The following is a 13,688-nucleotide window of genomic DNA, read 5'->3' on the forward strand; positions in this document are numbered from 1 at the left end:
TAATAGTTTTAATATCGTAAGATTATTAAATATTATTATATCATTAATAGCAAATAACAAGAGTATAAAATATCAGGAAATGTTTTCCCATACGATTAATACACGTCAAAAGGATGATAAATTACACGGTAACGAGCAATTCTAACGACAAAAGTACGAAAATACTACTATTTTAAAAGGAATCAACTAAAGGGAATCGTTCTACCATACTGAAAGATGCTTTTCATAAATCATGCAAACGAACGTTAAAATATTCATTGCCTTTCGTCTTCGATTAACCTATAAATACACTTAAAAGGTTTCCTCTGCGTGACTGGAGCTACGTTTTCAACAGGGACATCGATTTTTCATGCGAAAAGTTACCTTTTGACGCCGATCTCCGCGTAACGGCCCCTTGTGGCCCGAGTGGCCACGCTTCTTCCGCTTCCGGGGTTCGTGTACAGCGTCAGTATGTCGCTGTTAATGTTGTTCAGAATCGGTGGTAGCATTATTGCGATCCTGTTTGCCGACGATCCTTCCGCGAGTTCCACGTATACCAACGCATCTCACAGATACGAGATTTCTCTCGCTTCTCTTTGGTTCACACACTCCTTTTTCGTCCTCGTCGAATTTCTGGGAAGAACGATTTGGTTGTGGTCGAGCCTTCATTTTAGTATATCGAAGGAGGAAGTTCGATTTTGAGTGACCGTTGTACTTCTTGGAAAGTTCTTGGTCTTTAAGATAGTTTCGATCGTCGTTCGTTCTTTTGCTTTTTTGGCGAATTCTTTTTTCTTTTTTTTGATAAAACATCGAGTTTGAATCTCGAGGAATTCAATCACGTTAATTATTTATTTTAGAAACGACCGATTGTAATTTATCGCAGAACTTCTCGTCTATTAAGGAATTTTAATTCGTCGAAAGATTCTTTATCTGTGCTTTTTCTCATTAAAGAATTCTTTACTTGACAAGCGCGAAAAGATTTTTTTCTTCTTTTTTATCGGGAACTTCTTAGTCATTGCACAAACTTTTTCGGATAATACGATCGATTTGCTTCACGGGAAATTGAACTTTTCTCGCTACTTACTCTCCTCAGTAGCAATTACAATTTATAGAATTCTTTGTGCTCTTATAAAAGTATGCGTTGTTTCCTGATTTGAAGTTTTCTAATTAACTTTGGACGATTTTAATGGCGACACAAAGTTACGTAAGCGTGATTTAAATCGGTGTAAGTGAACCTTCTATTCTATTCTATTCTATTCTACTTTTCTATAGACTACTTCTAGTGCACTTTGACCAAAGTACTATGTCTACTTCTACTTCAAAGTTCTGGTGTTCTAAACGAGCCTCGATTCAAACAGTTTCTTACGATAAACACGAAAATGGTGGTGGCTAAAGAACGTACGATAAACAGGTGGCTTTGACGAATTTGACTGAAATGCAAATATGTCAATCCTTATGCCGTAATATTTTTTTTTTTTCATAAAAACGCATTTCAATTAAAACTCGATGTTTAGTGAATTTTTAGCTCCAATAAAACGGCGAATCGTCTGTGGCACGCGATCGAGGCGCCAGAGAATTATCGCCACGTCATAAACGACTTAACGCAGTGATTATTTATTGTCGACGATTCCGAGGAAAAGTATGTGTCTGTTGGCGATAGAAATTACCCGTGAAATATCGCTACAAAGCTGGTTGAGTAATTAATCGGCGAAAATAAAGTATTTTCGGGAGAAATTGCCTAGATCGCTCGTTCTTACCCCTAGTTGTAATTGTTATGGAAACTATGGGGGAAATGATCGAAGGGGTCCGAGTGAATTGAAATAAAACGAATCAAACGTTTGATCTACGATCGATGTTTCGTTCGTTTGTAAGAAAAATTGTCACCGGTTATGATTATTCGTTCTGGTTTGAAAATTCAGAACCGACGATTGTTATAAATGGAATAAAATATTTCTTGGAAAATTGAAATAAACTTTTTATAGTATTCTACAACGTAAGACGCGATAACAAATTTCTGATAAAATAATTAAAAATAGAAAACTCGACGGACGATTGCCGCAGGAAGCCCAATTACACGAATATGCTCAAAGCCAAAGGCAATCTCTGCGTCGTGTCAGCCGAAACGCCATCACAAAAGATCCAGAATAAAGAAGAATATTTTCCGTGCTCTGGAAATATAACAGGGCTATGAAACGTTCCTATGATCAAAGTTCTGAGAACGGATAGACATAAAAGGAACCTGGACCAGCATGTTTGAGACACGCAGTGTTATTACGATACCGATCGGAAAAAAATTGCCGGCAAAAAGAGGAGAGAAAGGGGAAAGGGAGAAAGAGGTGCACACACGCGATTTGAGAAACGCCCTCGATATTGGACCAACGAAAAATGGCCAGATGTGATGAGAAAGCAAGAGAGGAAAATGCCAACTGCTGGAGGTCATCGATCGTCGTAGTATTCGCCTGCAGATTTCTCATTCGTTATCAGACTTTTTTCTACATTCCTTTTACGCTTTATTCGTTATTAGAAGGGCCACGAAGAAGATACGACAGCACGCGAGAATTATATTTCCTAATAAACGGTCTCCACGAGGGATCACGTTCGTGGGTATTCGATGATTCTTCCGACGGAGGAAAAAAAAGAAAGGGACGAGGAGGGTCTGTCATAATGACGTGCAGTTTGAACAGTGACGCCATGCTGAATGTACTGCTCGAAATAAGTGGAGGACCTCGTCCCTCGACCAGTGAATTGAATTAGCGACGAAGAAGATTGAACAACTTCCGTCGGTTTTTATTCGAACGAGGTCCCGTTTCAAGGATTCCTTAAAATCTGTCATCTTTTATTCCTAATTCTACGTTCTGTTAGCCTCGTTAATTTATTTTTCTCGTGTCATTCTCATATTCCAGTCCTATAGCTTCCTTACATTATTTATTATTTCTCGGTCTGTTACTTTTCCATTCTTTCCTCTGTCTTCGTCGTCACCAGAGAAGGTTCTGTCTCAAAGATTCCCTGAAATCCCTAACTTTTGCGTATAGTTTCATCTTACCATCCAACTTTCCTATAACGAGATATTCAGCTCTTTGGCTCGAGACGAATAGACGTTTAATAATTAAAAACTAGTCATCGCGTGGAACGCGATCATACGATAAATAAATGTGGCCAGATCAGGGGAATTGCTTTAGCCTTTTAACAGGTGCGGTTTCGGTGAAATCGGTAACAACGTGTCAGCTCCATGGTTTAATTGCGATCGATCGCGTGAATTGCTGGACTGACCACGCATGTCCTGGTATTAATATTAAATACGACAGTCGGCAGATCGCGGAAATGAACGTGAAACTGCGGATTTAGGGGTGGAAAGTCCATGCGCATGTAAACTGTCGACAAACACTGAACAGGGACACAAAGGGTATTTTGCAGCCGAATTCCGTGGTGGTTCGTTTCGCAGCTAATTCTCGCTCCAAGGCCGCTATTGCGAGGCTGATTTGCATAGCATAGTTTGCTGGCTATTTCGACGATTTGCCTGCAATATATCGAAACATATATCGCAAGACACTAATATGTTAAAGAGAACCGCACAGTATTTCCTCGATTCTTTCGTATAAATTTGACAGAATAATATTGCAAAGCAAATAATAGAAATTTTATAAACGATTTATGAGATAATACAAATTCTTGCGTTAAAAAAAAATCAGCGAAGGTATTCTTTAACAGAATATCGAGAATAAAAATGATTACACTGTTAAAGAATCTGAGAATCGATACCAATCACCGATCAGGAGTGGAACGCGTCCAAAATATAATAAAAATAATAAATAAAAAATATATATTGCACCATTATAAGTAGAAGCTCTACAGATAACATCGAACGTAATATTAATCGATAAAGTGAAACTAAAGAAAATTGCAATTGTCATTATCGCTGCAAGGCTTAGTAACGATTTTATCTAACAATTCCCTATCAAATTAATCAGACGCGTAATCTCCGAGATACTTCATTGAGCCAATTCGAAGCGAACGCGAAGAATTTTAAGATACATCCGCAGTGAAACATCAACACGAACATCGCCAACGAGAGTAATGAAACAAAAAGAAGGGAATAAGAGAAACGAATAAAGAGGAGAGTAACTCGTTCCACTAACGAGTCATCAATAAAGTAGACGCGTTTCGTATCAGCAACGAAGACAAATCGTTTCGTATCTCACGACGTTCATTCAACCTACGAAATCTCGAGATTCACTCGAACGATCGACGTCATTTCGTTAGTTTCGAAATAAAACGACGATTGAGAAATCGTCTGCGCTTGAATTGCGATCGCGTGAATAGTCGAGCGTGATCCAAATTCGAACATCTAGACGGGCTGCAGACGAAACTGCATGAAAAGTGACTGACCGTACCGTGGTTCTGATTTACAGGCGGATTTATTTTGGGAAAATCTCTATCGTGTTTGATATCCTGAATGAGAGTTTGCGTGGGATAGAAGTAGATCTGGGTTGCAGAATTATTTATAGAAATTTGCATAACTAGAGTGCTCGTGGTCAGTCTGCGATGAAATTTGTGAAATTTAGGCGAAAAGCGCGCAATTTCTATGCGGTCGAAGAAAATCGTAGGCAGGTTATATCTGAATTTTTCAAGAGATTTCGAGAACCCGAAAGAAATTTGAAAAATTTCCAAGACATTCGTCAGATTCACTCGTCTCGAGTTTCTTCTTTTGGTACGTACCTCGCAGGCAATTAAAATTGTTAAAAATGAAACTGGTTTGGCGAGAGAAGAGTTTACGATTGGATTTATAGAAGCCTTTGAATTTTTAACTTGTAATTCCTGGTACAAAGTTTCATCGTATCGTAAAATGATATTCGTCTGTTATATGCAATCACGATGAAAATAAAATTAATATATCAAATTGCTTGTAATTTCGTTGGAAAAATAAAGTCAGGTTCGTTCGTGTACAGTGACATATTAAAGTAGGAAAACTCGATTTGTCCGAAGAAAGTAATTCGAAGAACCTCCGATAAGCTGTCTCCTCTCCCTCGCTTCTTTCCTTTCTCTTTCACATCTCGATGAGACTCCGTGGAACAGAGTTTCCCGTCACGTTCCTGATCTGTCTTGATCGCAGAGCGATCTCCTTGGCCGAAAGTTAATTTGCAACCGCGTCTTTCTCCGTGACGCTTTATCGTTCAGAGTCCCAATAAAAAGCGACGTGAAAATATAACGCGATTTGTATGAAAATTAGAAAATGGAAAAAGAAATATACATAGGAGAATATAAAATAAATAGCGGAAATTTAGAATCATTAATTGTCATATTTCTCATTTGATAAATATTAATTTTTATACATTTTTCGTTCGCTTCGCTTATCGAAACAATCTTATTCAAATAATAAGCTTCGTCGAATTTTAGTTTTTCCTTGAAAAACGCTGTTCGATCGGTCGAAAAAATGTTTTTCTTCCTTAAGAGGAATTAAAGGTGTTAAAGCCGGATTTAATTAAAAGCTACGAAAGTAGAGTGGCTTGAAACGTAGTCGTAATTGATTTTGTCAAAAGAATGGCATGTTTAAACAAACCGACAATTTTTAGATATCCACAAAAATGAACTTTGCAAGTAGGTTACTCATTAGCATAGGAATGCCATAATCTTCCAAGTTGAGTAACGCGATATTATTAGGAAATCATTGAAATTTTATTTTGAAGCACAGTTTCGACGGGAAACGGTTCTAGTCTCGGCGAATAACGCGCTTCTGTTTAATCTCGATGATCGTTTCTCTCGATTCGATCGAACATTTTTGCGCTGAAATCTTTTTCAATTGTATTTTTCCATTCTTTATCGGGTAGAACGTGACAAATCAGTGGAAACGACCGTGTGACTAGTGTGACTATACGCTATACTACACACCTTTCGTTAGAACTGATTCATTCGTCGCGCCGTGTCGATTCGATGGAAAGCCAAAGACACGCGAAACTCGCCTAAGGCTACTTTTAAGTTTGTCGACGCAGACTGCGTGGAAGCAAAATTTCGAAGGAAAAGTACGGGCAATATTTTTGCTAATGCTGCGACTCGTCGCAGAAATATGCAAAAGTCATAACACGAATATTGGAAGAGGAAAGAAGATGCAAAAGATAGATAATTTTATCTCACATAACTTATTTCTTTTATTTTAGGATAATTTTGTTTTAGGACTCTTTTTATTTAGCAATTGACAAATATTGTACATACGAAAATTTCCACGTAACAGAGTGGGATTTTATTATAAAATTTGATTCGGATGTAATTTGGTTTGATAACGCAAAACTATTCGCATGAACAGACGGATCTACAATGACTTCGTTCTTTGTGATGACTACACGTAGGTGTAAAAGTAACGTAACATTATTACATACTTAAGTGGTAGGGAAAATAAATTTCTATTTAGGTTTCATTTTTTTCTGTTTAATTATGGTTATAAAAATATGAGGTTGCATAAACATCCGCAGTTTAATTATTAATTTTAGAAATTCGCGATATTGTTAATGTATCATTGAGATACTATTTTTAAGAGAAACAAAATTAAACGTGTCAAACCTTAAAGCTATGATAGTTCAATTCATTGAACTTGCGCATTGATTAGTGAATTTTCCAGAAATTCGACTGCGCGTATCGCGTGCTATCACACGACGCGACGTTTTAAAGGATTCGGAACGCAAACGTTCCTCGGTTGATATTTCGCAGAAATTTTATGAACGCCGTTTCACGATTTCACGTATTTTTGATAAACTTTTTATCGGCACTCACCTTCTCAGTCTATTCAACAGTTTTTTTAGCATAATTCATCACAACCTCGAGGATCTAGTAATACGAGCAGCGATTCAATCGTCGGCGAGAAATTCGCCAGAAAGAACTTTGTCCATCTTCGATTGAAAATTCGGCTATAACGTTATGCAACGTAACGTAAAATGTAATTTCGCACTAATTATTCACAAATTGTTGTCTCTGCGGTAAGATAACTCTTTTACTTAAACAAACATGTTTTCCTCTATTTTATTTCAAACTAATGCTCCTCGATAATCGATAAACCGATAACTTTACGTATAAAAAAAGGCACACTCAGAGAGCAATATTAAAAAGAAGAGGACTCTGCCTACTTTTGTTATTATCTTGCACGGGATGAAACAACGATGTACGCACTTGCACCAGAACAAAACAATTCCCATTTCATCCTTTCCACGAATCCCGCAAACCACGATTCCTTCGAACGTAACATCAATTATACCTTCACGGAAAAGATTACTGCACGAATTACGTTCGTCCAGCGACACGTCCCGCGACAAACTGAATCACGCTCGAGCGAATCACTATCGCGAGAATAGTCGCAAACAAAGTGTTTATCGCGCGAAAAACCGGGAATAATCGCGTTTATTGAGCACCAAGAACGTCCAATCAACCAGTCACGAGCATTGATCCCGGAGGCTGGCATGGAACTGCGGCCGCACCACCCACGACGACGTCCAACAGCCTCGACTCGTCGTTATCGAAACTGATAAGTGACACGAGCGACGTCATCCAGCGAAACGTTGGTCCTTAATTTATATATATATATATATATATTTATATAAAAATCAATGTCCCGATTGACTGATCGACGCATAACTTTTGAAAATATAAAATTCGCAAAGTATATTCCTGTCAGGACGTAAGCACTCGTCAAGAAGGGATGTTTCGAAATTCATTCATTAAGAGAATAAAAGGGGACAAAATGTTTTTCACGGTTTCTTCCATATCTCGAAATGTGTTTGAAAAATTTCACCCCCAAAGGGGTAAAGGAAGGAGGAGGGATAAGAGAGAAAAAAGGGCGAAGCTAAGAAATTAGAAAATGTTAAGTAAAACGATAAAGGACAGACTTTAAAAAGGAGAGAGAACGAAGATGATCCACTAGGAACAGGAAAAGAATCTTTCTAAAGTTTCTCAAACATGTAAATTTTCTGCAGTCGTTGCCAAATTTAACGCGTGCAAACTAACCTCGTACGATGTTGCGTGTCATCGCTTGATACGTAGATGCAGCAACGAAGAAAATGTTTATTCTCGATGCAAGTACACGTATGCTGATTCGTATAGTTACACAATTCTCGCTAGAGAAGTTTTCACTTCTGTTAATAAGCACGAACGCGTCTAAATGCATTCTGTTAACGATTCTTTGTCCTTAGGGCTCTTTTAAGAACAATTCGAAAATCCAACAACGAACAAAGATGTTACTATGTCTAAGAAATTGGGAATTTTCCAGTCAACTTGGTAGTTTCTTTTTACAGGACAAAGAGGTAATTTTTAAGGGTTGAAGAGGTATTTTCTGCAAGTTTCTATTGGAGAGTGGTTGCAGAATTATTCCGGGGTGAGATGCAGGAGAATGGAGCAGACAGAGATCCCTTATCGGTCGTGATGTATAGCACAGAGATTGGGCGGGTGCTGGAGAAGATTTCTTTCGAAATCAATGGAGTTCCTAGCTGAACCGTGTGGATTGTAAAGTACCTCCTTCAGTGGCTTTTTTATTTTTATGCGCGATAGTATCATTGAGTTACACAGTCATGAATATAAGATTTGTTACGTGCGGTAGATTTATGAGTAATTGTTTCGTATTGTTCCCAAGTTGAGGAGTTTTGTTCTATTTCGGGTAATTTTATTGTCTAGAGAGACAATGCTGGAGGATACTCGAGGATGAGTCTTTTGTTTCCCTTTAAAAACAGTATTGCTCAGCTTATGGATGGTGATAAAGTAGAGCACATACTAGATCAAAGCGTTTCTTCTGTTAATTTCATTACATTATTTTATTCAATGACATATTGTTATTTCTTCATATTGTTCGTTCAATGCGTTGTCCTTTTACCGTAGGCAAAATATATGAACTTTTAATACGTGTAATATTTGTAACAACCATATACAGTCTATGCCAGTTGACAGCCGTTTTATGGATGTTCAGAAGAAGGTGAAATTCAGAGTTTGAACACAGAAGAAGGATCTTCGTCTAAAGCAGAATAGATAGAGCGAATAGAAGGTATGACACGTTAAAAATGTTTTCATCGTATTTAACAAAATGCATACATGTATCAACCTTTCACAGGTGGAAACAATTTATACAAGCAAAATTCTATTTAGATATATGAACTTGTACGAACAGATAAAACTACAAGCAAAGACGTCTATTCAAATAAAGTAAGTAGCTCCAGTTTCTGTCTCTTCTAGCCTTAATCCAACGATTCTCCGGGCAAACCTAATCCTTCCCCTACGAAGATTACAAACGGAAGCAAAATCAACAGAAACCAGCAGAAGATACATTCGATAGAGTCCAATTTCTGTCGCATTGGGTCCCACTTTAATCAACGTCCAGCGTCCAGAACCTCATTGGGCGAATGTCGAACATACGACGAGATATCCACGCATCGTTCGATCAAACAGCACGAGTTACCTTTGCACGGGCATCCTCCTTTCACGACGAGGCGTTCGATAAGACGACCATGGCACACGGTTAACAAGCAGTCCGTTATCAGCGACGGCTGCAACCGGCTGACGGTGTCACCAGCCGGAAGATTATCGTGCACAAAGCCTGACAACGGAATCAGATAACTCTGACTGACACGATTCTCAACGAACGTATTGTAAGGTATTTTGTTTCGAGAGAATTCTATTATAATTCTGTATCGATATGTTGAAGCATTAGAAAACGGTATCGTTAAACTTGTAAAAGGAATAAATAATTTTATAATATAGAGAATAATACAGCTAGTCTTCTAGTTTTCTAGTTTCCTAGAAGAAGTTTGTATTAATAAGCTCTACAGTAAAAAATTGTTAAAGGAACGGGTGTATGTATATGTTTTTTTGTGATAAATAATTTTAATATAGAGAATAATACAGCTAGTTTTCTAATTTTCTAGTTTCCTAGAAGAAGTTTGTATTAATAAGCTCTACAGTAAAAAATTGTTAAAGGAACGGGTGTATGTATATGTTTTTTTTGTGATAAAGCTGTCATTGGAGGTGTAAACAGAATAGAAAGATATCTTGGAAAAATAGTACGATATATTATATTTAGAAAAGCCGAATCACTGAGAAATAGCGAATGCTATGAAAATAACTTGTATAAAAATAATTTACTTCTTTTCGTATTAGATCTGTCACTGACTTGTTACATTCGCGCGAAGAATAAAATATTCTCAAAAACGAAGAAAACAGTTCGATTAACAAATTTAAAATATCGCTAGAAAATATTTCGACATACATATTCCGTTTAAAAAAATTTGTATCACTAAATTAATCAATACACTCTATATAAGATATTTATAAATAACTTGATGAAAATTGCAGGGAGAACAACGAATTCTCAAAGATTGTATTAATGTTCCGTATAAAATTATAGCGGTGAGAATAGGTATCCTTTTAACTGTTCAGTCGATTAATTAAAACTTGATTTATATAAAACGTTCATGTTATCATTAGCCACTATTTTTCTAAAGTGGCAAGTATATAGAAAACATAAGAAATGGAAGGGTTTCACTGATTCACTCGACGAGATAAGCAACGATGTGACACGGAAACCACGCTAGACTTATCAATACACAACAAGAAATTCTGAACAGAGACACGGGGCTACGAAACGTTCTTCGTATTATTACGCAGGAGCTTCGTTGACATAAATTGGTGATATGACGCGCAGCCTTTTCCTACGGCGTCGCTAAGATACGATTAATCTTTTTTATACAAAATACTTGTAAAAAAAGACTCTCTAAATTTGTAAAGAAAATAAAAAATTCTGAAACGCGCGGTTTAATATATCTTCGATGATATCCTTCGTAAGGTGCTTGTAAAAAATCTCATCTATCTTGTAAAAGAAGTTTGATACATCCTGTAAAACATTCCACATAAGATACTCGTAAAAAAAAAAGCCTCGTGAAATTCGTAGAGCGAATAAGAAAGTAAAGCTTTTTATGGGCTTTAATAAGATATAAGCTTTTAAAAGCATAGTTGATCGCACCCTCTGTAACATTTCACAGAATATAGTTGTACAGAATCCTATGAAATATGTAAAAAGGATAAAAAATTCCTCAGGGTTCGATCCCTTCTCTACGATATTCTGTATTAAATATTTATCAAATTTGTAAAGACGATAAAAAGTTGTCAAAGGTAGAGTTTGACATACTCTTTACAACACACCTACATTCTCGGATATGTAAATAGATTAAAAAGATTATCGTATCATCTGAAACACTTCGACAAGTCCGACATCCATATTTCACTCGTTGAAACCTGCCAGTAGACGTAAGCTTGCAGTATTTCCATGGAACACTGCATTTCTTTTATCTCTAACTTTCTCTATCCATATGTTCCACAGATTTACCATACGCAAGACAAATTATGGCAGACTGTGGACATTCCGCACACGCGATCCTCCGTTTTGTTTACTGGCAACACTTCTCCCTGTGGACATGGTTTGCATTCGCGGAAGACTTCCAAACAGAAAATCCCAACGATCACGATACGAATCAGGAAAACAACGATTAAAAATACAACTCCTTTCGTGTTCCTACATAATCACGATAAGACGACGTTCACGTTGACACTTTTCAGTCATCCTTACCAAGAACTCTGCCTGAGTACCCGATCACTCTTATCGACGACTACGCGACGTTGTCGCGAGACCATTGCCTCCTCCCGAATCTTGAATCACGCGACTGTCAAGTCACCGACGATCAACCTCTTTTTTTTTCTCAATTTCCCTCTACCTCTCCCGTCGATTCGGTTTTTCCTGCTCTGGAACTTGTCTTCGATCGATAACACCGGCGCGATAGACTTTTCTCGACTTTCACTTCCGGTGTCCACCACGTGTCCCACCACAACAGATTCGATTTTAAAAATACACTACAGAACGAGACACACTCGACAAACGCTTCTTTAGGAAGAAGGGAGAGGAGCAGTAGAGAAAGAAGAAAAAAAAAGAAGGAAGGAGCACACGAGGGGACGCACAATCAACGGCGAGAGGCGCCGTGACGCCAGTCGGCGACGCACTGGCACCTGGCGTCCCGACAAGACGCACAAACGCGTACAGAAACGCAACTGTCCGCTAGTAGACACGAGACCGGTCTACTACCTACTAGCCGGTTACGAGAGACACGGTGGTGGGGTTAACGGTTAGGGGAGCTGCGCATGCGCATTAACGGATTCTGCTAGTTCATTCTAACCTTGCCATCGGCATCGATGCCTCCACCGGACCTGGTGGTAGGATGGTGGCAACCGAAAAATCGAGACGCGACCGCCGGAGAAAGTAATCATCCGGTTGGTTTTTTTTCGCCTTTTATGGGTCGTTGTGGGCCAGTCTTTGGATACGGAGAAAAAAGATTCGGGGAGGGTGGAGGGGTGGTAATGGTAGACTTTGTAAAGGAAGAAAGGTTTTGAAGAAGCGCAGGATAATTAGATAAATTGGAAATGATTATTGGAATGATCGTTGTATTTTACAGATAGAAGATTCTATTTTGTATATGGTTAGGGTTCAGAAGCTGTGTCAAGAACGGGTTCTTCGCTACAGCGAAGTGAAAGTAATTAGAAAAATTGAAAATAGGTGATGGGCTTCAAAGATAGAAGATTCTGTTTTACATGCGAGAAGCCACAGAGAGATGGTAATGTCAGCCGTATAGCGACAACTATACTTGATCAGAAATTGGGAAAATTTAGAAATTTTGTTGCTAAAATTCATTTACGTCCGTCAATTTTGCTAAACAAGCGAAAAATATTAAAAGTATCAAGTTGCCCTCGCTCGATGACCAGTAACTGAAAAGTTTCTGGTTAAGGGATGAGCCGGTTAATAAGTTCGTGACAATTAACCGGTGGATAGTTGAATTCGCTCGATTTAATCGTTGCACCGTTTAGAGGAAACGTGGTCGTCGTGTGAGGTTAGGAATAGGAAACCGGTCCATCCTCCGCAAGTACAACCACCGAGCGTGATCGGCTGTTACGATCCATCGTAGCCTTAGATCTGTCCGCTCGTGCCGAGGTGTGGCTCAAGAAAACCATCGGTGGCTGCGGTATCGGCTTATGTAACAGGTTTTACGTGGCCGTGGCGTTTGACGACCGCTGTAAAGTGCGAGCTTCGTGCCACGGATCCTTCCTTTTTCAATCACACCTGAATGCACGTGGTTAGCGTCGCGGTACATGTAGTTGCGGTTTCGCCAGAACGGATCTGGTAATGATAGATAATGGCCAGAGAAAGGACAACCATTGTCTACTGGCTTCTGTTCTGCCGCGTCTTGCCGCGGATTGACGATGTTGCTGGATTATAGCGTATTTTCACCTTTCCTAGCAATTTTTGCGACTGCTAGAGACAATTTTGTCCGAGATATTTCTGATGGTTGCGACAGTTTGAAGATTCTAAGGAAAGATTCGTACGTAACAACGATATATACAAGTAATTTTTATGAGTTTTGTCTTTTTAGAGAAATTGCTGATTACATGGAGCTGGGACTCGTAACTAGATTTGTACTTTGATTATGTTTACATTCCAAAAAGGTCTATGTATAACTATTTTTTTATTGTTACTACACGAAAATCGTTGGTTAAATCGAAGATCACGGAAGGACACAAAACTTACGGTAAAATTTTCAGAAAAATGTCATTCGCGAAGATCAGACGGAAATGTTTCTCGATGGTAATTTGTCACGCCGGAAGCATTAAAAAATCGCTGCGATACGTTATTTATTAGGTAGCAG

General features: G+C 38.4%; 1 protein-coding gene across 13 annotated transcripts in view; it reads right to left on the reverse strand.

Moving 5' to 3' along the window:
• LOC117207984 (protein sprint) overlaps positions 1–13,688 on the reverse strand; it is a 157,133-nt gene that overhangs the window by 53,158 nt on the left and 90,287 nt on the right. For 2 of the 13 annotated variants that reach the window (XM_033448747.1, XM_033448743.1), the window contains exons 1-2: positions 11,567–12,053; positions 364–612 (exon numbers count right to left, since the gene is read on the reverse strand). The exons of 7 other annotated variants lie outside the window; for them this stretch is intronic. In XM_033448747.1, the coding sequence (XP_033304638.1) occupies positions 364–488 (125 nt within the window). In that variant the 5' untranslated portion in view covers positions 489–612; positions 11,567–12,053. Of the gene's footprint in view, positions 1–363; positions 631–11,566; positions 12,054–13,688 lie in introns of those variants that run through there. 4 more of the 13 variants (XM_033448746.1, XM_033448745.1, XM_033448748.1 and 1 more) reach the window with 4 other exon arrangements.

This window comes from Bombus bifarius, unplaced genomic scaffold (genome assembly GCF_011952205.1).
Source record: "Bombus bifarius isolate JDL3187 unplaced genomic scaffold, Bbif_JDL3187 scf7180000008047, whole genome shotgun sequence".
NCBI classification, from domain to species: Eukaryota; Metazoa; Arthropoda; class Insecta; order Hymenoptera; family Apidae; genus Bombus; species Bombus bifarius.